We start from the raw sequence: 27,036 nt of genomic DNA on the forward strand, positions 1-27,036 counted from the left end.
ATCCTTGTATTCCCGTACAGTAGTTTGAGAAATCGCTCGCAGCCAAATACTACCGCTAACATTTCTTTTTCTATTTGAGCATACTTCTGTTCTGCTGATGTCAGAGCAAGAAATGCATATGCTTCTACCCCATTACTTTGAATGATTGCAGCTCCTAAACCTCTCATAGATGCGTCTACTGTTAACGTAACTGGTTTTGATACGTCAAAGTAACGTAAACTTTTACTCCTGTCAGTTTGTGACCAACGTAACTCACTTCAGGCTGTGCAAATACACACTTCTCTTTGTTGAGTTTTAGATTAATGCTCCTTGCTTTTTCGAGTACAGCTCGTAGCCTCACATTATGTTCCTCTATGGTATTTCCATGGACTAGAATATCGTCAACAACGATCTCTACACCGTCCATTGCTCCAAAATGCTTCTCCATTTCTCTCTGGAACACTTCAGTGGAACATCGTGCACCCATTGGCATTCTAAGGTATCGGTATCGACCGTATGGTGTGTTAAATGTTGAGAGCTTTCAGCTCTTCTCAGTCAATTTCACCTGAAAATAACCCATGTTCGCATCCAAAGTAGTAAAATATTTGCTTCCATGCAATCTTGATGCAACTTCATCAATTGTGTTCATCGGATAGTGTTCACGCATGATCGCCTTATTCAGATCAGTTGGATCAATACATATTCGAACTTTGCCATTCTTTTTTCTCACGCACACCATGCTATTTACTCATTCTGTCGGCTCTGTTTGTTTTGCTATTATTTTGCATCGCTCAATATGGTCTAATTGGTCTTTCAATTTGCCCCGTATAGCTACTGGAACTGAACGAGGTGCATGTACCACAGGTGTCACTGTCTCATTTATCTTGATGTCATACTCTCCTGGCAAATAACCAATTTGATCGCCTAAAACATCACTGAATTCTTTTATCAGTTGCTCTATTTCCATTTGGGTACTGTTTACTTTCATGATGTGGCCTAGTTTAACTGAATCATCTCTTTCCAACAGATTTAAATTTCTTTGTCCATCAATCACTTGAAATGTTAAATTGTGTTTCACGTTCTTGTATTCGCATGGTAAAGTTATTTTTCCCAATGCCTTGATCAGCGTTCCGCTTACACCATTTATGCGGGCATCACTCTTTAATATTGGGAATTCCGCACAAAATTTCTCAGCTATTTGTCTCGAAAGCACGTTGCATTGTGCACCACTGTCTATCTCCAAACGCAAATGCTTGTTGTTGACCTTCATGTTTACTGTCCACTCTTTGTTATTCGTCTCATTGCTATTGTTTCGTACTGTGTAAACATCATGTGTTGATGTATTTTGTTCGAACAAATCAGATAGTTCGTCTTCTTCTGCGTAATGAACACGAACGTTAGCTCGACCACGACCATAGCCACGGCTTGGCCTAGTGCCACCACGGTGCTGCCAACGACCTCGAGTTGTTGCACGTCCTCTACAATAGCTAGACGCCTTAAAGGGGCCTTTTCACAGATTTTGGCATATTTTGAAGTTTGTCATTAAATGCTTTATATTGATAAATGTAAACATTGGATCTTAAAAGCTCCAGTAAAAAATCAAGAATAAAATTTAAAAAAGTAAAAAAAAAGTAGCCGGTAGGCTCGAACCAGTGACCCCCGGAGTCCTGGGGTAAGTCTGAAGTAAAAGCGCACTTGCCCTCTCGGCTATTCCGCCGGGTATACACAGTTTAAGTATTTTATACCTTATATAAGCAATCTTCGTAGTTTCGTAAATTTTTACGACAACAACAGAACTCTCCAAATTATTCAATCGTTTCGCGTTGCAACGCGTTATAATTTTTAGGTTTTCAAATCGTCAAAAGATACTTAAAATGGCTATATTGGACTATGGTAAATGTTCAGTAATACTGTTTCCTCACAAATATAACTAAAACGAAAATTTGCGAATCTCAAACAACTTTTTACAATTTTGTCAATTAACCAAACCGTGAAAAGATCCCTTTAAAATGTCCCTTTTGACCACACACATCGCATCTTTTGTAGAATGCTGGACAATTTTTAATCGCATGCATTTTGCAACACTTTTGGCAAAATGACATGATACTATTGGAACTGTTTTGTCTTCCACCACGTTTGCCATATTTATCCGGACGCGCCACGTGTACCGCTGGATGTTCTTGCAAAGTCCTAATGCGAGCGTTTGTGAGTTCGATGTGAAGACACGTTTGAATAACCCTTTCCAATGTTAATTGATCTGCTGGAATTTCCATAACATTTTCCGTACACTTTTTGTCGTTTATCCCATTAATAATCATGTCACATATGAAACCATCCTTTTACGCTCCATATTGGCAGTACTCAGCTTTTCGTTGCAATTCTGCTATGTAATACATAACAGATAATTGACCTCTTTTGGTGTTCAGAAATTCCTGCCGCTTAATGTTTCTGATCTATCTTCTGCGGGTCTGTGTGCAATACGATTGTCTTCATCTGCCAATACCTCTGGCATCCATATAAACGAATTATAAATTTTGACACATTCACGACCCATATTGGATAATAATACTCCAACTTTTCGACGCCCTGGTTTGTCATGTAGACCTAATGCGTCCAGGTGAACTAGGAAATTACGTTTGTAAATTTCCCACTCTGCGGCTCCTGCATCTGCTGAATTAAATTCATTCAAATTTCTAATTCCTTTTGCAGCCATACTGTACCCAGTTGTCTAAAACTTCATCAATACATGTCTAGCATCTATTGTTTTCTGTATTCTAGCTATTTAATCACAACCATTCTGACACCATGTAAAAACTCTGAACTCGTTGGTGGGTAACTCACAACTGACTTCATTCATATATTCACACAGATTTAACCTCAATACAAATAACTCATGACTGCATGCTTTAACAAGACAATACAAGTTGTGTCCCTTACATTACCATACATGATTGACATAGGTCCCTGCCTTATATCATACGTTATACATGTACGTGTATATATCTCATTCGAAACCTCACCATACGTGACCAAAGTGTGCGTACAGCAGTTCGCGTGACAGCGACCACATAACGGATTCCAAGCGGACGAACAAGATAACGAACGGAAACCGCTGCAATGTAATGGGCCTATTAACCCATTTATGGCTAGTGGACTCTCCCATCCTTCTAAATTTCATCAATTTATTTCCAAAATAAGGGTTGTCTAGTATATGTATTTCTATCTTAAGAATATTTCTTACAGAAATTCCTTTAAGCAAACAGCGCAGACCATTATGAGACGCCGCATTATGCGGCGTCTCATCTGGGTCTACGCTGTTTGCCAAGGCCTTTTTTTCTAGACGCTTGGCATGAATGGGTTAATTAGCACGTACCAAAACATTGGTTGCGGTTTCCTTATTAAGATATGGCCCCGTCATGATCGCGATAACGATGAGTTTAAATCGTGATTGAATTTCGTGATTCAGTCGTTCCTACAGTTTATTGACGGCATTTCAGAAAATCAGATCTAGTAAACGTGAGTAAAATAGTTACTTTCATAAAAAGTAAATTGTCTGAGTTTGTTAACTATGAACGATACGTTTTAGTGGATAAGTATCGTGTGTTCCGTTTTCTTGGTTTGACTAAAGGAGCCGCGTTCTGGGAAAACTGGACTTAATGCATGATCTTAAAGTGTCTTCCAAGTTAAGCCTGTATAGTCTGCACCGGCTAATATGGGACGACCTTTTCCAAGGTTATGGTTTTTTTCGTTAAAAGGAGGTCTTTCCTAAACGAAAATCTAGAGAAGGCGGACTGCACAGGCTAATCTGGGACGGCTCTTTACGAACATGCATTAAGATCAATTTTTCCAGAACGGGTGTCATGTGTCTATGTTTTTCAGGACATGTTGGCAGTGGCAGTAGTTTTGTTGGGGCTCCTGAGCACTTCTTACGGGTATGTTTTCAATGTGGAGTTGTGTTTTAGTATAGCGCTATAGGAGGACAATGTATACAATCTGAGCTGAAGAACACGACGATGATATGTTCCACACAATTTATTTACTTAAAAAAATCATTACGAATCATTTGGTTCAACTATAACCTCTAGAATATCAGTGCAATGAAGAATAATAATTACACGACAATCTCGACGCACAGATCTGTATGTCACAAAAGAAATCACTGCTTACGTACTTATCAATTTTTGTATATGCTTTTCTACATATGTACATAATTCAACTGGCTCTGACTGAAAACGACATAGCAATTACAGTACTCATTTGGAAATTGCGCACCAATGATTTTCGAACATCTGGGATCAACGGCACAATACAACCATTACGATAATCCACTTCGACATTGTATCGAATATAAATAGCAACTCCTTGACCACCAATCCGTATATAATCAAGTGTACGGTCACGATGAATTTTAGAGCCCTGCAGTTAAAGCCGTACAACGAGACGGCGCTCAGTATGTTCCTGGCCAATGACTTCAACCACGATGGCGTCATCACCTTGGTCGAACTCGAGTCAAGCTTTGACAAATACGACGCAAACGGTACGTACCTAAAGCCAAATACAATAGCATTAAAGGGATCTTTTCACGCTTTGGTAAATTGACAAAATTGAAAAAAGTTGTTTCAGATTCGCAAATTTTCGTTTTAGTTATGATATTTGTGAGGAAACAGTAATACTGAACATTTACCATGGTCTAATATAGCCATTATATGCATCTTTTGACGATTTTAAAACCAAAAAATTATAAAGCGTTGCAACGCGAAACGATTGAATAATTTGGAGAGTTCTGTTTTTGTCGTTAAATTTTGTGAAACTACGAAGATTGCTTATATAAGGTATAAAATACAATAAGTATGTGTACTCGGCGGAATAGCTCAGTAGGCTAAAGCGTTTTTACTTCAGGACTCTGGCAGGACTCCAGAGGTCACTGGTTCGAAACCAGGTCCGGGCAATGTTCTTTTCCTTTTTTAAATTTTATTCTTGATTTTTTACTGATGGCTTTTACGATCCAATGTTTACATTTATCGATATAAAGCATTTAATGAATAAGTTAAAAAATGCCAAAATCTGTGAAAAGGCCCCTTTAATTACTTGTATATGCTGCTGATACATTTGTAAAACCGGACATGAAGTTAAAAATTTCGATTTAAAGAATGATCAACGCAAACATGAGCTGGTAAACACAAAATAACTTTAAAGTACACGTGTACTTAAATTTGTGTTAGAATTCATATTCATAATTACTGGCTACTCGAAATTCAAGGTTAAGGTCAGTTACTATCTTATCAATCCTGTTTTGCCGTCTCATTAACATCAACATATATAACAATTACATGTGCACTTAAAAGCGCGAGTTGTTCCGCCCCGTGCGTTGTCGTTACATCATACACCATACGCTATACTCTCTAAACAATCATCTGTATTTATTGGAAGACCAGTAAATGATACTCTTTTTCGGCATAGCTGATTAACGTCACTTTTGACCTTAGGTGACCTTTAGGTTACATTCATAAAAATGCCCGCGGCTACCCACGAATGAATACATTTCATTTAGTCCATTGGCTGATTTGAGAATACCACCAGAACATTGGAAACATGGCCGCGTCTTTCTAACACTGTTTTACTGCGTGTTCAGCATGAAACAATTTTATCTCTTATGAAAAGGCATGATAGATAAAACAGTTTTACCCTCAACTCTTCACATCAATACAATTTGTGCGTAGATTCTACACCTTCGTCAGTTCGCGGTTATGTGTGTGAATGTCAGAGTTTATACAGGTCATCGCTGGGTCTTCACGAATACCTTATGTTCTGACCGGAGTTCGCGGCCAGTAAAATAATCGTTATATAATAATAAAGACGCTATAGCGTGAACTATGTGAACTGCAATTTTCTTTAGACCAGAAAGATGTTAAATGAAGATATCCAGCGATACAATTATGGTATGTCAATAATAGATTCTTAATGTGTGTTCAACAATACCATGATAAATATTATTTTTAATTAATTTAACAAGAATTATTTCACCATATTGACTAATGTATTAAGCATGAGCGCGATGATTCTCGATACTGTTAATACTCGAATCAAATAGCAATGCCCGACAAACCACTAAAACAGGTTTGTTCGAAGAACGCGCGTATAAATATTTGAAATATGTACGGATACTTCGCGTGTGGCCGGTTGGCTCATATGTTTTGATTTCACTTCCATCATTCTTTTGGTTTTCTGTTTTGTATCTATAGGTTTATGACCAGCAATATGTAATAATGTAAAATAAGCCGCAAAAACTCCGCGTAACATCCCGTACTGCGTGTGATGCAGCTAAGAACTGCACAGAAAGACATTCGCTATCCTTGATCTCATTCATTGAACTCTTTACCTTTCACAAACTCCAACCACAATCAACGCCGTATATCTTTTTTTCAAGATATTTCTTGTTTATTTTTTCCTCAACTTGCGTGCAGGAAAAGCATTGCTTTCCATTTTAAAATCACAGTTTGGAGACTACGGATGAAAACTTGCGCTTAATCGGGTTACAATCAACTTAGGAGTAGTAGTTTTTTTAATGCGTGACATTTGACCTTTTTTCATTTATTAAATGTATTCAGCTTTGAATTCTCTAAGAACATAATTATATGGCAAAATATGCCATTATGTGCATAATGTTGACATTTATGTTTTACCAAATTTCTTGGTTATATCTTAATTTATATCAGGATTTTAATTATTGTAACCTTGCTAGGCGACGGGATTGAGTCCCGGCACGAGTACACGGAGTACATCTGCGCGGTGTCGCCGAGCCTGTACCAGCTGTCCCACTGGCTCTTCGACGACTACGACTTCAACCACGACCACCACCTCACTAAGCAGGACTACGACAGCCTGTTTGCGGTGATGGATGCTAACCGTACGTAACCAATCGCGATACATCGGCTATCTCCGGAAAACTCCGTAATATCGAGATTGATTTATGCAATAAATCGTCTGCTGATGCATTCAATCGTGATACATCGGCTATCTCGGATTCCTCCGTATGAAATAAATCGTCTGCTGATCCAGAGTGCTGATGCATTGTGCGTACGTAACATGCGCGTGATCATCGTTCCCTCGTGTCGGCGCATTGTGGAATGACGAACATTGTATTTAGTAGTTAAAAGTTCAAAACGAAAAGTATGGTTATTCGGTACACATTCGCTGCTTCTCTGTGGATTGCACGTGCTCTGTCGTAAGGCAACGATTTTTCATTGACGCTGTTAGGAAAATGATAGATGTATTAAACATGATATGATTTTACCATAGCTCAAACAACTCATTTTGGTAAATTATTAAATGGTTTGCATCTGGCTGTACATAAGTATATTGATACATATTTATTGCTCGTCTGAACTTAAAAAAGTCCATTTAAAATTAATAAAGAGTGTGCAAAAATTGTGTGGAAGGCGATGGAACATCAGTAACATAACCCATTTCCGTCTAAGAAAAATAATACAAGAAAATCAACCAGGAAAAAGTCAACTGTTTTTGAATAATTTGGGTGGGATATTCGATTAAGTTTTTTGTTCCAGATGATGGGAATGTAACCGCAGAGGAATTCATAGCATACTGGGAAAGGGTAAGACCATTTTCGTTTTATAACATGACAAAATATTCCAAAAAGAAATGATAAAATGAAACTTAGCTCTTGAATACAAAAAAAACTCGTCCAAGAAATGCCGCTGATTTTGACATTGAAAACCGTATATGTATATCCTTCGTACTTTTAAAACAGATGTTGATTTTTGTTTATTCGATCTTTTTGCAGATTTTCCCCAAATATGAAACTATTGGTCAGCACGGTCAGCATTTTGCACACGGAAATTCTGCTTGTCACTAAAATTACATTACAACATGGGCAAAGTCTTAATAAATATGGCCTCTAGTAGAAATTTTGTGTTGTGATTCTGTAATTTTCAATCAAAATCAAATATAATGTGTAACAACCACAATGTTTCAATCGAAATAGGTTTTTAAGAAAGACCCATAATCATCTTCATTAGAATGAATAATACCATTGTCTGTATACCAGATAATACCATTTTGATTATGGAACAACTGACAAGCATACTATAAATACATTTAAACAACTGAAAGTGAAAATAAAATAACTGTTCTCACATATTCTAAACATTTAACTTTTGTTGTAAGAAACACCATAATCAAACAAACACTATTATATTAAACATATATTTATTTATTTAATATTTTGTATTTCATTTGCAAACAATATACAAGACATGGAATGGTTATATTTTACTGCTTTTTATGCTACATATTTTGTACAAATCAATGCAGAGACAGATAAATGTATGACAAACACACATGCCCCCCCCCCCCCCCCCGATTGGTGCTGGATGGGTCAAGGTCAAAGTAAGTAAGCAACAACATAGTTAGTATCCAAGCATTGATTGTATATAGTGTTGATGCTAAATAATATGGAAAAATCTAGTTAAAAAAAATGATAGCCCGAATTAAGCCAAGATCAAGCCGTTAATTTGTAAGGTGTCATAGCAACAATTGTGCCAGAATGAAATAGTTTACCAATACATGTAGGTGTTGGCACCAGATGAAACAGCAAGATCTACTGCATTCGTTACTAATGGAGAGACTAACAGAGGGATGGATAAACAGACAGTACAAATCAGTAAATGCCTCCAACATCACGGAGCCTACAACTAGGTACATACATGTAAATATCACAGAAATATCACTGAGCTCTATATCTGCATATCAGCGCACAAACGTCTGCAAGTTCTACAGTGGTTATCAAGCATTTTCATTACTTTCTGAACCTCCGTTAAGACAAACTCATTGAGATGGCAATATGCGTGTAACTCCTGAATGTGCACTCTTTGGTGCAAAATATGTTACAAAGGTTAAGACACAAACTTTCCAAAAGTCCTTTGAATCGCCATTCAAAGAAAAAATCATACTGTAAAATCATTACTATTCGTTGGACAAAAATTTTCATTTAATTTTGTGGGTTGAGCGATCCACTAATTTAATACAAACACCTCAGAAAATCACCTTCACTCATTCCTAATCACTTTTTTCAAAATCGTGCCCACAAAAAGGACATTGTTTTGAAAACTCAGGTAATTTAGTGGCGACATATACAATGATTTTACAGTATATGGAAACAAAACTCCTATCTTTTCAAGGTTTGCGCTGAATGATGTCTGCAACATTCATGCTTCACATTCAGACAACTCACTAGTCCACAGACAAATAAGCCTCGTTTAGGGAAAACTGGGCTTCATGTATGTGCATAAAGTGTTGTCACAGATTAGCCTGTGCAGTCTGCACAGGCTAATCAAGAACAACACTTTCCGCCTGAACTGTATTTTAGCTAAGAAGAGACTTCATTGAAACAAAAATTAACATGAAAGCGGAAACTGTCGTCCCGGATTAGAAAGTGCCGAGTGCACAGGCTAATATTTGACGACACTTAATGCTCATGCATTACGCCCAGTTATCCCAGACCGCGACTGAATTGCTCAGTCAGCTGACACATCCTCAGCTTCACTGGAGACATCGTTCAGGTAGCAGATGCACATCATGTCTTTCCCCAGCAAGAGCAGCGAGCCCCCATCGGGGTGCCACTTGAGTGCATGCACCTGGAACGTTCCCTCAACGGGGACCTCCACACACAGGCTGCCAGCCGGCGACCACATGTACAGCTTGTTTACGCCCGTACACAGGGCCAGTCTCGTTTTCAAGGGGTCCCATTCCACGTGCTTGATAGGTGCCGCCTGAATGATGACAGCGCACAGGGCAAGCTTCTGTATGTCCCAGATCCACAGCGTATGCGGCATGTTATCGTTGCGGGTGTACATGTACTTGCAATCTTTGCTAAAGGCCGTCAACCCAACGCCCCGTCTAGGGTTGGCTTTGTTGGTGTCTGGAATGACGACAGGGACTTTCACAGGCGCAGACTGTACCTCGTACCTGCTCTGTGGAGAGAACAAGGCAGCAGTGGGAATATCAGTGAGATCGCTCTTCACTGGCTGTGGCGTCCGTGTTTCTACTTCCTTGTACACGACTGCCGATGTCTCGTTCACAGTCTCCGGATGGGAGAACGTCGTTATCGTCTTCCAGGTCACGTGATTTAAGAGCCTCAGTTTCTCATCGTAGCTACCTAAAGCCAAGAACTGACTGGTTGGCGACCACGTTAGTGTTTTAATACCAAGTGCGTACTCGTAGGCACTGAACTTTGATAGGCAGCGTCCATCCAGGGAGTACAGTAACACCAGGTAGTTGAGGGCATTATCCCACACACACAGTACGGTGCTATCTGGGGACCATCTCAGACCCGCCATGTCGTCTGTGCTGCTCTCAAAGTGCTTCAACAGCTCCCACGTGTTGCAGGCAAATATGCTGATGAAATCCTGGCAATCTCTTCTCTCTGCCAGAGCCAAGTACCTGACATGTAAACAATTTCAATTTAATAAAAATAATTTTGTACTGTTGCTCGTTAAAAATGTTTGCTCTCATTCGCCAATATCGATTTTCCAATACAACAACGCTTGGTCTTAAGCCAGGCTTTAGTTGGGTAAAGGGATATATGTTATTAACAGAGGAACATAAATTGGCTCTCAAAATTGTTGGCCAAATCAATATGATCTTAAGAATGGCTAGTTGCAGTTACTGAAAAATACAATGTGCAAAAAATATCAAGCGCCCCGCAAACTCTGCTTTAGACATCCAGGCACCCTGGCAAGAGGCTGTTAAATAGGTTGTGGAAAACACTGCAAAGCACTGTAAACCAAATGATTAAGTTCTTCACAATAATACTCAAAATGTTAATGGTGATTATAACTAATACATGAACAATGGCTGTTTGTAAAACATGCATGCCCCCTATATGGGCTGTCCGTTGTAGTGGCAGCCATTGTGTGAATACGTTTTTTGTCACTGTGACCTTGACCTTTGACCTAGTGACCTGAAATCACTAGGGGTCATCTGCGAGTCACGATCAATGTACCTATGAAGTGTCATGATCCTAGGCAAAAGCGTTCTTGAGTTATCATCCGAAAATCATTTTACTATTTCGGGTCACCGTGACCTTGACCTTTGACCTTGTGACCTCAAAATCAATAGGGGTCATCTGCGAGTCATGATCAATATACCTGTGAAGTTTAATGATCCTAGGCTTATGCGTTCTTGAGTTATCCGAAAACCATTTTACTATTTCGGGTCACCGTGACCTTGACCTTTGACCTAGTGACCTCAAAATCAATAGGGGTCATCTGCGAGTCATGATCAATCTACCCATGAAGTTTCATGATCCTAGGCGTATGCATTCTTGAGTTATCATCCTGAAACCATTTTACTATTTCGGGTCACCGTGACCTTGACCTTTGACCTAGTGACTTCAAAATCAATAGGGGTCATCTGCGAGTCATGATCAATCTACCCATGAAGTTTCATGATCCTAGGCGTATGCGTTCTTGAGTTATCATTCAAAAACCATTTTACTATTTCGGGTCACCGTAACCTTGACCTTTGACCTAGTGACCTCAAAATCAATAGGGGTCATCTGCGAGTCATGATCAATGTACCTATGAAGTTTCATGATTCTAGGCCCAAGCGTTCTTGAGTTATCGTCTGACAACCACCTGGTGGACGGACCGACAGACCGACCGACCGACATGAGCAAAGCAATATACCCCCTCTTCTTCGAAGGGGGGCATAATGATGAAACAATTATTATTTCTATGTAAATTGTGAAAATTAAACAGCCTGATATTCCTAGAAAAAATAGTACTTCCCAAGCATTTTCTGATGTACCTAGGTGAGAAATAAAAACAAATTATTAATGTTTCTTTTGATCTTTAACATTGATAGCAAATATTAAAATACAGAAAGCTCTGAGATTGGAACAAACGTTGATATCATGTCTGAACTAAACTATACAAATGGGCCAAACTCCGAGATAACCAGGCTTATTTCATGTGCAGTCAGCACAAGCTAATTTTAAGATGACACTTTCCGCCTAGAAAACATGTTCATTAGGAAGAAACTTCCTTTAGTTCCAGGAAAACGAAAAGTTTCGTTCCTGATTAGGCTGTGCAGACTACACAAGCCAATCTGGGGCATTACTTTACGCACATGCATTAAGCCCAGATTTCACAGAGCGCGGGTCAAACTAAAATATTTTCTGTTGTGCAGTAAGCTACACTTACTTTCCATCTGCGCTGAAGTCAATGTTGTTCTGGCACTGCTTGGGGTACCTGATGTACGACACAGACTTGGTCACAAGGGACCAAACCGTGATACGCAGGTGGAAGTCGGCTGTCGTTAGGATATGGCGACTGTCCGGACTCCATCTGAAACACAAACATCAATTTACTTCATATCCGGACTCCATCTGAAACACAAACATCAATTTACTTCATATCCGGACTCCATCTGAAACACAAACATCAATTAACGTCATATCCGTACTCCATCTGAAACACAAACATCAATTTACGTCATATCCGTACTCCATCTGAAACACAAACATCAATTTACGTCATATCCGGACTCCATCTGAAACACAAACATCAATTTACGTCATATACAGACTGCTTCTGAAACACAAACATCAATCTAAAATGAATTTGATGTATTAACCCTTTCCCACTTAGATACCTATTTTGATGCATTTGTAGTCCCTCATAAAGTTAAATTATTTAAAGACCTTTTTTTACTAGATAAAAATTGTAATGGCTTCATTTCCAACCCTTAGATACTGATGAGCAGCAAACAGCATAAAACCTGAACAGACTGTGAGTTACTCGCAGGCTGTTCTGGTTTTATGCTGTTTGCACATAGCCATTTACACTTTGCTTCCAAGTGCGAAAATGGTTATAACAGGATTGTTTTCATTTAAAATAACAATCTGATATTTTCGCCTGTAGAGACCTGGACATACTTTTTAATTCTCAACTACATGTAGTGACTATAAATTTGTAAGGATGTTGAAATGTGATACCGCCACAGTCACAACCCTGTCTGTTTGTGCGTTCCCATATTATGGCCACATTTCAAATGACCGTATCAAATGCTGATATCACAATGAACAATATCTTTGCTGGGTGTTGTTTGCCAATGGTTAGTTTGAGCTATAGTTTATTTACTGTTACAGTATATGTATTATACATAATTGTATTGCTTTCAATATTTTAAGTAATCTTTATTTTTTGGGTTAGACACTTGAAAACGTCTGGAATGCTTAACAAAAAAAAACTATTGCCCCATCCTTGGTCTTGAATCAGGAACTTATTAAAGTCAACATTCATACTCTACAACAAAGTTTTTTCTAATGTTTTGATGTGATTTTTTAAATAGATTTACTATAATGACTATACCTGATTTTGAGGAGGAAAATATGCATATTCTCAAAGCTAAGATTTAAGATTTTCTTGCACTGATCGACATGCTCAATACTCATTTGAGTTGAGACTAAAATCTCATCTTTTGAGTTGAGACTCCAATCTCATCTTTTGAGTTGAGACTCAAATCTCATCTTTTGAGTTGAGACTAAAATCTCATCTTTTGAGTTGAGACTCAAATTTTATCTTCTGAGTGGAGACTCAAATCTCATCTTCTGAGTTGAGCTCAACAATTGAGAATGTTCATGATTCTGGGCCCATACCTGACATCACAGAGCCCCGCAGACCCCTCATCTATTTTACACTTCCATTCGGGCTGCTCCAGGGACCAGACCTGCACAAGGCCCCTCTTGTAGAGGCCACACAGTATGAACTGTGAGTCCGCAGACCACTCAACATGCTGGATAGTGTCCATACAGCTGAACAGGTTCTGTATCTGAAACAAACAGCTGTGCGATTTTACCTCTTTTAGTGCTGGAACTGAATTTTGAAGGCCGTTGCAAACAGTTTGGATCCAGATGACAGAATGTGGCGTCTCATCAGGATCCAAACTGTTTGCTTTTCTTATAGTATTCTTTGAAAAAATTCAAAGAAAATGATAATTTTAGAAATTCAGCACACGACATTTTAGCAGATGACAAATTTCCCAGCATGCAAACAGTTAAAAGTTGCCATGGTGTAGTGGATTTGGTGTTTTGCCAAGCAACCAGGAGGTAACGAGTTCAGGCCTTGATTTTTTATTCCAGAGGCTCAGTTAAATACCCACTGTGGGAGCGTTCTTTAGATCTGATATATAACACACCAAGTACTGGTTGTATCCAGGACACAGACTCAAGAGTGATTGAATGAGAGCCATCGTTTGATGTAATCAAGCTCAAATAAATAGGTTAAAATAAAACATTTGTGCAACATATTGAATATAAATGAAACGTGTATGGTATTTGTTATATATTTTAATTCTGGCTTAATATATGTCTAAATAACTGATAGCAAATTGACAATAACCCCTGATTTGTGCTGCAATAGAACCAAATATTGACTTCACAACAAATGGGCCTTAAGACCCTAGTTAACTAACCTGAGACACCTAGAAACTAACCTTTTATATGTTGATTTTGTGATGTTTGAGCAATAGCTGTGGTTTCTATCAGGTTTTTTACAAGACAAAGACAGTATTTGATGAAATGAAAGTTTTTACTATAGACGTGAAACAACTATGGTGGTGATAATTAGTATCCAGATGCATGGTTTGAACAAACTTAGTAAAGGACCACCAAATGATGTCTAACACCAAATATTAAAGCCCTTACCCTTGAGGTTTCAGAGAAAAGACATTTTAAGGTACATGTACATAGTGTGTAAGTCTTTATAAATCATGTGACTTTGGAAAGCGAATGCCTTCCTGGGGCATACAAAACTAATCTGTAAACCTACCTGGAATGTGTCAACATCTCTGATTACAAGTCGGAATTCTACAACAGATGCAAGGTATTTTCCATCCGGTGAAAACCTGCAAATTTGGTTGGACTGACGAAACAACTCTGAGAAATTCATCCTGAAATGTGATAAGCAATCTTAAGTATTATTATCAAGACTGCATGCTAAGCACCTGAAATGGGATATAACTTAACAGATATTTTCATGCTATTTAAAAAAGGCCGTAAAACGGACCCATTACCAAAGCAAACTGACCTGATCCCAAACCAAAATTTTATTTTCAGATAATGGGCAGGAATTGGCCTAATGTGTCAATATTTGTTGATTAAAAAAATAATAATTTGGTTCATTTTGCAATTTATTGATTTAAAAATCCCACTTTGACCAGACTCCTTTTCCCAAAATGGCTTGGAAACCACTGCTTAATAAATTTGGCTACCAAAACTATGAATGCTGCTTTTTGTATAGAAGTCTACCAGAATTTGACAGTTCCAAATGCAAGCCTTTTAATCTAGCACAGACTACAGAACCATATGCAGCACAATACTCAATAGGATAGTAAGAAAAATTATTACCACTAATTTTACACATCAAAATATGGTCTAAATACATCGCTTAATAACTGTTTAATTAAACGTTATAGAGATTATTGTCCCAATCAAATGATAAGTGCTGTATTTTACTTAAATACATGTATCAATAATAAAATTATGTGTATTCTGGTAAAACTGAAATACTGAACAAAGAATGCATTACAGAAAGTTGTGTTACAATTTTGACATAATTATTAAGGCCTGCTTAAATATCTTACCGACACTTGGATCACAATAATGGCAGGCTACTTGTAAATCCTATGCCAAAATATACTTTTTCTGGTATAATTCCATGCATTAGACAGTCTCAATTAGAAAAAAATACTTAGCTACATGTCAAGAATTTATACAGATATACAACATTATACAGTGCTCCAGGTAGGATTGGAAAGGGCAGGGGGATATTTTGTCAAGTTTTTAACAAATGCAAATATTTACCTCAATTTGAAAACTTCAATCTTTTCAAACTTCAATCTTTTAGGAAATACGTTTGAAATATGTTCGAAGCACAAGAGATGCAGTGATTTTACATTGTTCTTAATTACAATAGAGGAGCAATTTACAAGTTGTCCTTCCTGGAATCAAACAGTGTTACCCCCATTTTGTTTCTTTTGACATTTCCTGTGCAAAATAATGTCAAAACTAATACATGTTGCAATTTTAACAGAAAATAGTAATAAGATTTATTTTACAACCATGTGGGATCAGAAAACATGCATGCAATTTCTTAATAAAAATAAGAAAAAAATAATTTTGATGAATCTGAACCACATGTACACTCATGTTGTAAAAGTAAATGGAAGTTTACTGGAAGTTTAAGTCACTTTGTTTCATTAACTTCACTTATGTATAATTGGATATATACAGTTTCTCAGTGAATTTTTTTTGCCCAATTGGGAAAAGTACCGGTACCAGCCCAATTGGGAAAAATATGCGCCAAAACCCCCTGAAATTGGGCAAATTTACCACTTGAATTCTTCATATTGGGAAATTGGTGTATTTTATTTTTTGCTCCCAAATACTTTACAAGAGCACCGCATAACCGATGCCACGCTTGGCTGCGAAAGCTTGTTAGATTTTTGTTTTAGAGGCCACAGTGACCTTGACCTTTGACCTAGTGACCCAAAATGGGTGTGGTGTGTAGAAGTCATCAAGGTGCATGTACATATGAAGTTTCAAAGTTGTAGGTAGACGCACTATGATGTTAGAGGCAAAGTTAAAGTTTTATATTAGAGGTCACAGTGACCTTGACCTTTGACCTAGTGACCCAAAAATGGGTGTGGCATGTAGAACTCATCAAGGTGCATGTACATATGAAGTTTCTAATTTGTAGGTGGAAGCACTGTGATGTTAGAGGCAAAGTTAAAGTTTTATATTAGAGGTCACAGTGACCTTGACCTTTGACCTAGTGACCCAAAAATGGGTGTGTCGTGTAGAACTCATCAAGGTGTATGTACATATGAAGTTTCAAAGTTGTAGGTGGAAGCACTGTGATGTTAGAGGCAAAGTTAAAGTTTTATATTAGAGGTCACAGTAACCTTGACCTTTGACCTAGTGACCCAAAAATGGGTGTGGCGTGTAAAAGTCATCAAGGTGCATGTACATATGAAGTTTCAAAGTTGTAGGTGGAAGCACTATGATGTTAGAGGCAAAGTTAAAATTTTATATTAGAGGTCACAGTGACCTTGACCTTTGACCTAGTGACCCAAAATGGGTGTGGCGTGAAGAACTCATCAAGGTGCATGTACATATGAAGTTTCAAAGCTGTAGGTGGAAGCACTTAAATTTTAGAGCCAATGTAAAGGTTTAAGCACGCCGCCGGACGGGGGACGAAGAGGAGGCTATGACAATATGAGCTAAAAATTGAAAACTAAGTGTTGTCAAGGTGTCATTATTATATTTATTTAGGTTCGAGACATAGAGCTGCAAAGGGAAACTAACTAAATGCTATGTTGATTTTTTTAAACCTTCAATTGGGATTTTTTTTTAAGCAATTGGGAAATTTGTATTTTTTTCCTAATTGGGAAAGTGCTGTTTTATGGTACCTTATAAAGAAGGAAAAAAATCGCCGAGTCTCTGCATGGGCTAGGTTACCAATAGCTTGACCGGAGATATCCAGACACAGCACTGCAATGGTCAAGAGGGCAGTTTGAAAAAAAAATCACCTGGATTTAGACAGGCTGAAACTGGATCAGTTGCATCAGTAAGGTTTTATTTAGTAAAGTCAATCTGTTATGAAACTTGTAGTCAATACAGTTTGAAAGGGCATGGAGGGGCCTCGGAACGGCAGGGCAAGGCTTTGGAAAGGCAGGGTTTCTTCTAGTTTCAATAAATCAACTCTCAGCTTTATAACCCCATTACCCCAAAAATTGCAGAGAGTTGCAATTTGTTGTCTACAGTCGATTGGTGTATAACGGATAGCTAAGGACTTCGAGTCTCATTTCAACGTAAACACCATGCATTCAGTAATTAAACCATTAAACCTAGATAGACACATGTCATTCCTATTGAAACATGCCAGTGGTTTTAAATTTCCGAAAAAATATTATTTGTTTACAGCGCGAATTTCATGGTACACTGATTTAGCCATAACCGGATCGCTTAGGTCTTTATCGGATTACATGTGTATCGTTTTATTTCAAAAATTTGACACAGCATTTGTCAAAAATAATTGCAATATATGTACATTTCCAGAAAGGAAATCCATTTCTGCGTTTAATAAGACCAAGTTCATGGAAGTCGCAGCCGCTGCACAATTGATGAAGTAATGGCTGTTCAAAGCGATGCACCATATATTCAGGTCATTTTGAGTTGAATACCTTTTATAGATCTATATATAGATTTGATAGTGAACAATATGTTTTCAGAGAAATCGATTTTTCGATATAATTTGATTATTTTTCATTAAAAATGATGTTTTCACTAATTAATATCATTGCCACACGCTAACCACGTGTATTTAGTTGCAATAATTCAACTCTAAGCTTTATAGCCCAATAGGCTGCTTAACCCTTTGCATGCTGGGAAATTTGTCGTCTGCTAAAATGTCTTCTGCTGAATTTCTAAAATTAGCATTTTCTTCGATTTTTTTCAAAGAACACTATCAGAATAGCAAACAGTTTGGATCCTGATGAGACGCCACGTTCTGTGGCGTCTCATCTGGATCCAAACTGTTTGCAAAGGCCTTCAAAATCCGGTTCCCGCACTGAAAGAGTTAAGAGCCGCCATAGCAAAGATTATCAAAGGCTCTGGGAGTCCGTTTATATGGACTTATGTGTATTGGACAACTTCAATTGAGTTTATATTTATTTTTAAGCCAATCCCCACATTCCTGAATATAGGTCACCACATGTCCGTTATTTACTAAATCCAGAGTTGCAGCTTTCATGGTTATTTTATATCGCCCCCTTGGTGCAAAAAGGTACCATGTCACATTGAAATTAGAAGGCACATGGTACCTTTTTGTACCAATGGAGCGATATGGTATGCATCAGTTTGGTTTCCGAGCTTTCTTACTTTTGTAAAGGAAACATAATACTAAAATATTACATCAATAAACATTATGTTTACCAAACAAAATCTGCAAAATTCAAGAAACCATTCGTCTGCACTTTTCCTATTGTCACAGAAACGATGTGTACATAACGTGACCTTGTTTTGCTTTCGAAAAAAGAAACAGTTGTAAACATTGACACACGTCAACAAAAACATGAATCCACTTAACAATGATAGGCTTTTTGTATTCAATTCATAGAAAACTTTAAATCTTAACATATATAAAAGTATTTTGCAAAAACCGTTTAACCTATCCGTTACTCACTAAAATCCGCTATACACCAATCGACTGTATTTTCCAAAGGTGCAAAATATGATCACAAGTGCAAGGGCTAAGAAACACTGAAACTAAAAAAACTTATCAACGTTAAACTTTCTTAACAACAAACCAATGCAAATGGTACCATTAAAGCACAAAATAATTGCTTCTTATTTACTTTGTTTTTCTTTCTTACTCTCTATCCACCATAATAAAAAACTGTGATAACTTTGCCGACTTAAAGTGTAGCTATGGGTTAGGTTGCAGTACACCAATTTTGTGCACATCGTGGTTTGTGATGTAGCCTAAGTCAATAACGATGCAGAACATTTTACACTGTTCTAAATTTCAACATAAAAATGTCAACAAGAATAGTGTGTTGAAATATTTTTTTTTAGGGTGCATGCAAAGGATAATATCTGTACGTTGCCATTCAGGTAAATGTAATGTATTTTTGAAGTTTATTCATTGCTTTCCTCAATTTGTCACCAATGAGTCGAATGACGTCTGTTTAGAGAACTGGGTAATATTTAAGATGGGCTGCATATGGACTCCCAGAGCCATCACAGCAAAAATTATCAAAGGCTCTGTGAGTTTGTTTATATGGACTAGACTTCTTCCATTTAGGCCTAGCTGTCTGTTTATAAATATGGACTAGGTGCCCTTCCATTTAGTTCTTCTTGAATGCTCTGAGCTTTTTTAAGTACATACGTACAGCTCAGAGTTCTTCTTGTTAACCCATTTTTTCATGTCAAAAAATTATGTCTCACGTATGTCTATAAAATCGAGTTCAATCAACCTAATACATTGTTACAAACACAATACCTGTTATTACCAATATCAATTTGCGAGTAAATTGTAGAGAAATAATCAAAACAAAAACTTTATACAAAAACTGTTATCAAACCGAAAGCCAAAGTTTTGAATTGCCGATTCGATTTATCTTACGGATGTTCTGGAGATAGTAGGTATATTACGATTGGTAGACTAGACACCAGGGGTTGAAGAATTTTTTAGGCCTGACAATCCACTCGCCCTTCACTGTAATCTACTCGCCCTGCTTTAAAAAAATTAATATCTATATTTATAGTTATGATCAACCAGAACCTTTTAAACCTACTTAACATAGGGACACTAAACTGCAAACAAATTAACTACATTATCTGATGGATTATATTTGCTTTCCTTACGTTTTCTGCACTCTTTCCTTTTCTCAATTCTTTCCGCTTCTGGTTTTGACGACCTTTCTAATTCTTTCTGTTCCCTGTCCCTGTCGCCACCACCTTGCAGATATTTTAAAATAGAACCCTTTTCCATTTTAATATTTCAGACGAACTTTTACTGAAAGACACGCTTGATTGACAAACGGTTACAATATGGTAAATTTTGCCTAAGGCTTCCGATCACGAAATACGGAATTATTCTGTTTATTAATAATTAATTTTTTCTGTTTATTTTTAATTAAATATAAGAAGTGTTATAATTAACCAGTGAAGAATTATTGTTTTATTGATATTTACATTAAAATTCACGGAATGACCAATATATTTAACAGTTTTATTCACTTTTAATCGATTAGCTAAGAGCACTGACAAAGACGAAAAGAGCGCAGCCGATTTCGATAATTATTTTTACTGTGCCCGTGACGTCATTTTTCATTGTCAAAACGAAAGTGCAGTTTCTTTGTGTACTAAAAGTATTTTTTGTTCGTTCGAAAAATTGTTTGCAATTTGTAACGATGTGGAAGGAGTTCTGGAACTGAATTTATATTTCTCAACTTGAAAAACAGCACTCGCCCGGTCGGTCGAGTATTTAACAAATGTTACTCGCCCGACCGTCAACTTCACTCGCATATGTGAGCGGTCGTGTGGATTCTTCAACCCCTGCTTAAGATCTATCTCGCCGAGGATTCCGGAGATAGTCTATAGCGTATCTTCGAATTTGGAATTACTTGGCTTTGTCCATTGCAAAAACATATACATTTAAAAGAACCGTTGACGTGTTTGAAACTTTGGATTAATATCAATATTATGCGAAAATAACATATAATGTAAGTTGTGTTTATTTGCGCATCATGGATATATTTACGATCTATTTGTGTTTATTTATGCCAGAAAATAGTTTATGTGGCTAATATTTCCGATTAAACTGCCGCCCGGATTCTAGGCGGCGAGTTTCTATGGAAAATTGGGTTGTCAGTTGCAACTCCCAGCGACCCGGAGGGTCAATAGCTGGGAGTTGTATTATTGCAACTACCCTTCCATTTAGGCCTAGCTGGAGCACTGATTATAAGAATTAATATAGATTTACCTGTCAGTACATTAGTTTCCTTTAAAAAGTATGACATTTTATACGTCAAGTCTGATAAGGATTGATCGTACAGGGCTTACTCTGCCATTCGCCAAATTAGCCAATGGCTACAAATTGACCTATTTGGCTAAAGAAAATTCTATTTGGCTACAACATTTTCTTCATTAAAACTTATAAAATAGCCCAAAATTGAAGAATTTTGCCATAGGAGGTTTTGGGGATTCCGATAATGACGTCACGTTTGCGCATGCTCAAATTTTGGCCGTCAAAACTGCGGCAATTCTGCTATTGTTTGTATTGATAAAGCGCATCGTGATAAGGCTACAAACATATTCGCGACCCTTTTGAAGAACAAAAAATACTCAGAAATTGAAATTCTTTCAGATTAAATTGAATCCAATGAACGAACACAAATAAGGGCGAAAACAAACAACAAATTGATTGATTTTATGTAATCAACATATAGAAACTGATTTGAACCTATTTGTCTGTAAAAACTTACCTTGTTACAGTTTAACTAAATCCTCTTGATAAATGTTAATGTTTTTTATTTAATTATTCACACCAATTTTGACACTCTTTGTTTCAGCATATTAACCCAGTGTTTAATTGCCCCTTTCTTTATCACAAACCAATTATCTCGATATGATCGGATACTGTCCAGACAATTACTAAGAAAACAGTGTGTCATAAACCCAGGGACCTATACTTGTATGACTCTGTATGGGATCTCTGCATAAACCACATGTGTCTGGTCATAAACATAATTTATGATACCTCCATGTCATCTCTCGACATATTAAGTCAAAAACTTAACAGTTGCTTTAATAAAATATTTGAACATATTTAAAAATAGACATTTGTCCGAAATGGATTAACAGATAGGAACTATTAAGTATATATTTTAGCCAGTTTAAACATAATAATAAAGTGTTAAATAACTATACATTTAAAATATTGTACACATTTACTGCTACACAATTAACGTATTTAACGGGTACCTGCAAATGTAAACTCTGCTATAATGTGTAATGATTGTGCGTTACTGCAGTGTTCGAAACATCATCATGAAAACAAGCAATCGCGTTTGGTCATTATAGTGATATAAAATACTTGCGTTAAATAAATTAAATGTGTAGATTAATGGTATCATAAAATGCTAGATTTGTATCGCTCATTATCACTACAGACGAGTTTTCAATATATGTGTACATGCAAAGACAGTTCAATTTGCAAAATATGCAGGTGTTTTTTCAATTTGAATGCTTAAATTTATTAATATTTTCATTCAATGTTAACGAAACAAAAATTCATTCAATGTAAAAGACAAGAGTTCCGCGGTCGGAGATGACCGCATTGAAGCCGGATTTTTGATTTAAATGACAGGAAAGTACCTTTCGTGTTTTTGTCAATGCAATACTTAAATTACTGAAATATTGTTCAAAGGTCAAAATGAAATGTAAGTACTTTTCAAGGCATGAGCAAACCTTGTGTTATGTTTTGAATGCATGCATATACATGAACAACAATAACATTTAAGGTCACAAATATGAACTTGAATTGACAATTAGGAAAGTTTGATCTCAATTTTTTTATTAGCAAATTAGTAACATATTGTTTGAAGTTTCCATCAATTTCATTATCAAATGTAAGAAAATAAACTTAGATGAAATAATACTATTTATTGTTTTGCTTTCACATACCTACACAGAAATCCAGACATTTTTACATTCAAGGTCACAGTGACCTTGACCTTAGAATGAATGACCTTGAAATGACCAGTGGTCATCTAAGTGTGCTTGCAAACCTTCATGTCAAGTTTGAAGACTCTATGTCCAAGCATACCAAAGTTATAACAATTTTAACATTTTAACATTTAAGGTCACAGTGACCTTGACCTTCAAATGAATGACATTGAAATGACCAGTGGTCATCTTCTAGTACTGGCCAATCTTTATTTCAAGTTTGAAGACTCTAGGTACAAGCATACCAAAGTTATAACATGAAATAAGAACTTTAACATTTTTACATTCAAGGTCACAGTGACCTTGACCTTCAAATGAATGACCTTGAAATGTCCAGTGGTTACTTACTAGTTCTGGCCAACCTTCATGTCAAGTTTCAAGACTCTAGGTCCAAGCATACCAAAGTTATAACAACTTTAACATTTTTACATTCAAGGTCACAGTGACCTTGACCTTCAAATGAATGACCTTGAAATGTCCAGTGGTTACTTACTAGTTCTGGCCAACCTTCATGTCAAGTTTCAAGACTCTAGGTCCAAGCATACCAAAGTTATAACAACTTTAACATTTTTATATTGAAGGTCACAGTGACCTTCACCTTCAAATGAATGACCTTGAAAAGACCAGTGGTCATCTGTTAATCCTGGCCAACCTTCATGTCAAGTTTGAAGACTCTAGGTCCAAGCATACCAAAGTTATACCATGAAATAAGAACTTTAACATTTTTACATTCAAGGTCACAGTGACCTTGACCTTCAAATGAATGACCTTGAAATGACCAGTGGTTACTAACTAGTTATGGCCAACCTTCATGTCAAGTTTCAAGACTCTAGGTCCAAGCATACCAAAATTATAACAACTTTAACATTTTTTATATTGAAGGTCACAGTGACCTTGACCTTCAAATGAATGACCTTGAAATGACCAGTGGTCATCTGTTAATCCTGGCCAACCTTCATGTCAAGTTTGAAGACTCTAGGTCCAAGCATACCAAAGTTATACCATGAAATAAGAACTTTAACATTTTCGAGCACGCCGCCACCCCGCCCGCCCGCCCCCCCCGCCCCGCCCCCCCGCCCGCCCGACAACATCAATCTATAAGCCGAGATTTTTTCGAAAAAAATCCGGCTAAAAATTAAAGATACTTTTCAAGATAGAAATGTATTGAGCTATTTAGGGCTTTGTTTTATAACTGATTCAATGCACCCCTTACACTCAATTTCAATCGCGGATGAAAAATAACACTATCGCATTCACACTACTTATAATAATATTCAAATTATTATATGTTTTATTATTTTTGAAATATCATTTATTAAATTCTTATTTTAAAAAAGAATACGGGTATTTATAGTTTTGTTTTGTGAAATTGTAAGTATTAAGTCTTCCGACGACCTTTACTCTGATACAATGTAATTGGCCGCGATCAAGAAGTTGACGGCCAATCTATTTTTAGTAACGGAAAACCCCTCTTGTGACGTCACACAAAAACCTCCTATAGCAAGGCGAATTTGGCTCAAGAAATTTTTGAGCCAGGGGAAGCCCTGTCGTACTCAGCAAATCCAAGATTAAGAATATTATACAAATAGTTCTAACCAAAAGTTGGGAAAACAAGGGCGGCTGAAAACAAGTGTAAACATGATAGAAATTCAAGCACAGAAATAGGCTCAAACAGTGTCCGACAAATTTCTTATTTTTCAGGTAGCCCACTGGGCTACCAATAAAAATATTTGGTAGCCCATAAAATTTTCCTACAAAATGATAAGAGGCAGGTTTTCATCTTTATTTTATTTCTTCATTTATATATACATAATATGTATACATACATATACATAATACAGCAAGTAGTCGGATGTACACAGTCAATATCGTAAATTAATGTTACAGTACAGGCACCGTGTACTTAAATGTAAATTTACCAAAGAAAATCATATACTACATTTAGATATTACATGCATGTGTACTTAAATTCGGACAGCACGTTAAGTCGGAAACGTAAATAAAGCGTTTAGATGATCAACACGATTGACTCGTATGGTGTTTATCAATGCAATTGCCCTTTTTAACAACAAATACCGAGTTTCAAGAAATCAAGAGTATTAAATCATTTATTTACTTGTGTCTGACTTGAAGTACTGTCCGAATTTACGTATTGCATCCGTATGTTACGACACTTGTGTGCAGTCAGTATACAATACAATAATTGTTTCGATAATGAAGGAACTGATACAGCGTAACGGTAACGATACAGCGTGTTTACATTATATTTTATTAAGAGGAAATGTCAATGCCAAATAATTCACGAGATAGCCCGGTACTTTAGTTGAAATTCACAACGAAACTTTTAATGGAAATTAAATGATCTCAATGTTGTACCCGCTACGAATTTTTTATTTACAAATAAATACACCCGCGCCAATTTTCGCGCGCTTTTTATCTGGACAAAGAAATTCATTTAAGAAATGTAGAATTTTGTAACCTTAAATAGCTGTACACAACGCGTGCAAACCGTGGCAGGTGATTTACGCAAGTTGCAATACAACGTACGGTCCTGATTGGTAGCTTATTTCATCATATCTTTAAATAGAACCATATGCCGAAATTCATTTGACCCTTTAGAAAATTACAAACGTTTGTGTTTATGACTCTTATCGTCTCTATTACCCACCCATAATTTGGTTTTAAAAATATAAATCGGGCATATATGGGATTATTGATTAACAGTTGATTAATCCAATTATTAATTGACTATGCAAACTTATTAGCAGGTGTTAACCGCGTTCACACCGTTGTTATTAATATTCATTTTCGGTTTCGTTACCGTTTTAAAGAATCCGCTATTGTTTTGATTTATTTAATGTTCGGCGTCCTTGGATATTTAACGACATCAAAAACGTTGTCGCTATTACTCATTGTTGCGGTCAACAAAGAGTTCCAAACTGCGAAATGATGTTGCATCATGTGCGCCAACTATCCAACCGGCTCTCATTATATTATTAGCAGACGACAAATGTTGATTCTGATTGGATGATTAAAATACACTGTTATTGTTTACGACATTACCGCAAGTGATCGGTGACTGATTAGATAATTGATTGCACTTTGTTATCGGATTATAAGCAATACACAGTGTACAAACACATGGTCAGCGTGTTTATTCTACGTATGTCTGTCAATAAACCGGGCAACCGCTCTTATAGATTTATAGTAGCCCGGCGGGCGTCAGCTGGAAAAATTCAGTAGCCCGATGAAAAATTTCGGTAGCCCCCGGGCTCCGGGCAATGGATTTGTCGGACACTGGCTCATAGAAAATGTGTCATTACACAAGGGCGAAGTTGCAAAATAAATATATCTGTAAAATGATGCATAAACCTCAAGTTGCAGTTTTCATTTTCTTTCCAACGTCAAGTCTGATAAGAATTGATCGTACCCAGCAAATCCAAGATTAAGAATATTATACAAATAGTTCTAACCAAAAGTTGGGAAAACAAGGGCGCCCGAAAACAAGTGTCAACATGACAGAAATTCAAGCACAGAAATAGGCTCAAAGAAAATGTGTCATTACACAAGGGCGAAGTTGCAAAATAAATATATCTGTAAAATTATGTATAAACCTTAGGTTGCAGTTTTTATTTTCTTTCCAACATCGTTCAGCTACCGAAAATTCGCAACATACAAATTAAGTCCCATTCAAACAGTCGCCAAATTTGTTTAATTAGCAGAGAGTGATCTCCCTTGATCAA

General features: G+C 36.9%; 2 protein-coding genes across 3 annotated transcripts; one reads left to right on the forward strand and one right to left on the reverse strand.

Annotated features, from left to right (window-relative positions):
* Positions 1-3,381: 3,381 nt before the first annotated feature.
* Positions 3,382-7,904, forward strand: LOC127880534 (uncharacterized). Its single transcript, XM_052427850.1, has 6 exons — positions 3,382-3,495; positions 3,859-3,911; positions 4,392-4,516; positions 6,722-6,886; positions 7,545-7,591; positions 7,781-7,904. The coding sequence occupies exons 2-6, from the start codon at positions 3,862-3,864 to the stop codon at positions 7,850-7,852; spliced, it is 459 nt and encodes a 152-aa protein (XP_052283810.1). The 5' UTR covers positions 3,382-3,495; positions 3,859-3,861; the 3' UTR covers positions 7,853-7,904.
* Positions 7,905-8,346: 442 nt separating this feature from the next.
* On the reverse strand, positions 8,347-27,035 carry LOC127880514 (WD repeat-containing protein WRAP73-like). 2 transcript variants are annotated; one of them, XM_052427825.1, is made up of 5 exons: positions 26,908-27,035; positions 14,829-14,949; positions 13,658-13,830; positions 12,201-12,344; positions 8,347-10,437 (listed from the first exon to the last, which is right to left on the reverse strand). In XM_052427825.1, the coding sequence occupies exons 2-5, from the start codon at positions 14,946-14,948 to the stop codon at positions 9,513-9,515; spliced, it is 1,362 nt and encodes a 453-aa protein (XP_052283785.1). In that variant the 5' UTR covers position 14,949; positions 26,908-27,035; the 3' UTR covers positions 8,347-9,512. The 2 variants fall into 2 exon arrangements, with proteins under 2 accessions (XP_052283785.1, XP_052283786.1); XM_052427826.1 differs by lacking the exon at positions 26,908-27,035 and adding an exon at positions 26,666-26,751.
* Between the last annotated feature and the right edge of the window lies 1 nt (position 27,036).

The sequence above is a fragment of the Dreissena polymorpha genome, chromosome 5, assembly GCF_020536995.1.
Source record: "Dreissena polymorpha isolate Duluth1 chromosome 5, UMN_Dpol_1.0, whole genome shotgun sequence".
Lineage (NCBI taxonomy): Eukaryota > Metazoa > Mollusca > Bivalvia > Myida > Dreissenidae > Dreissena > Dreissena polymorpha.

Excerpts from the sequence above, each read along its gene's own strand:
- LOC127880514 (XM_052427825.1), bottom strand. The coding sequence starts at position 14,948 with ATGAATTTCTCAGAGTTGTTTCGTCAGTCCAACCAAATTTGCAGGTTT. Across the intron at positions 13,831-14,828 it reads GAGATGTTGACACATTCCAG|ATACAGAACCTGTTCAGCTG; the intron begins GTAGGTTTACAG and ends TGTTTGTTTCAG. Across the intron at positions 10,438-12,200 it reads GACTTCAGCGCAGATGGAAA|GTACTTGGCTCTGGCAGAGA; the intron begins GTAAGTGTAGCT and ends TTTACATGTCAG.
- LOC127880534 (XM_052427850.1), top strand. The coding sequence starts at position 3,862 with ATGTTGGCAGTGGCAGTAGTTTTGTTGGGGCTCCTGAGCACTTCTTAC. Across the intron at positions 4,517-6,721 it reads TGACAAATACGACGCAAACG|GCGACGGGATTGAGTCCCGG; the intron begins GTACGTACCTAA and ends TAACCTTGCTAG. Across the intron at positions 7,592-7,780 it reads TCATAGCATACTGGGAAAGG|ATTTTCCCCAAATATGAAAC; the intron begins GTAAGACCATTT and ends ATCTTTTTGCAG.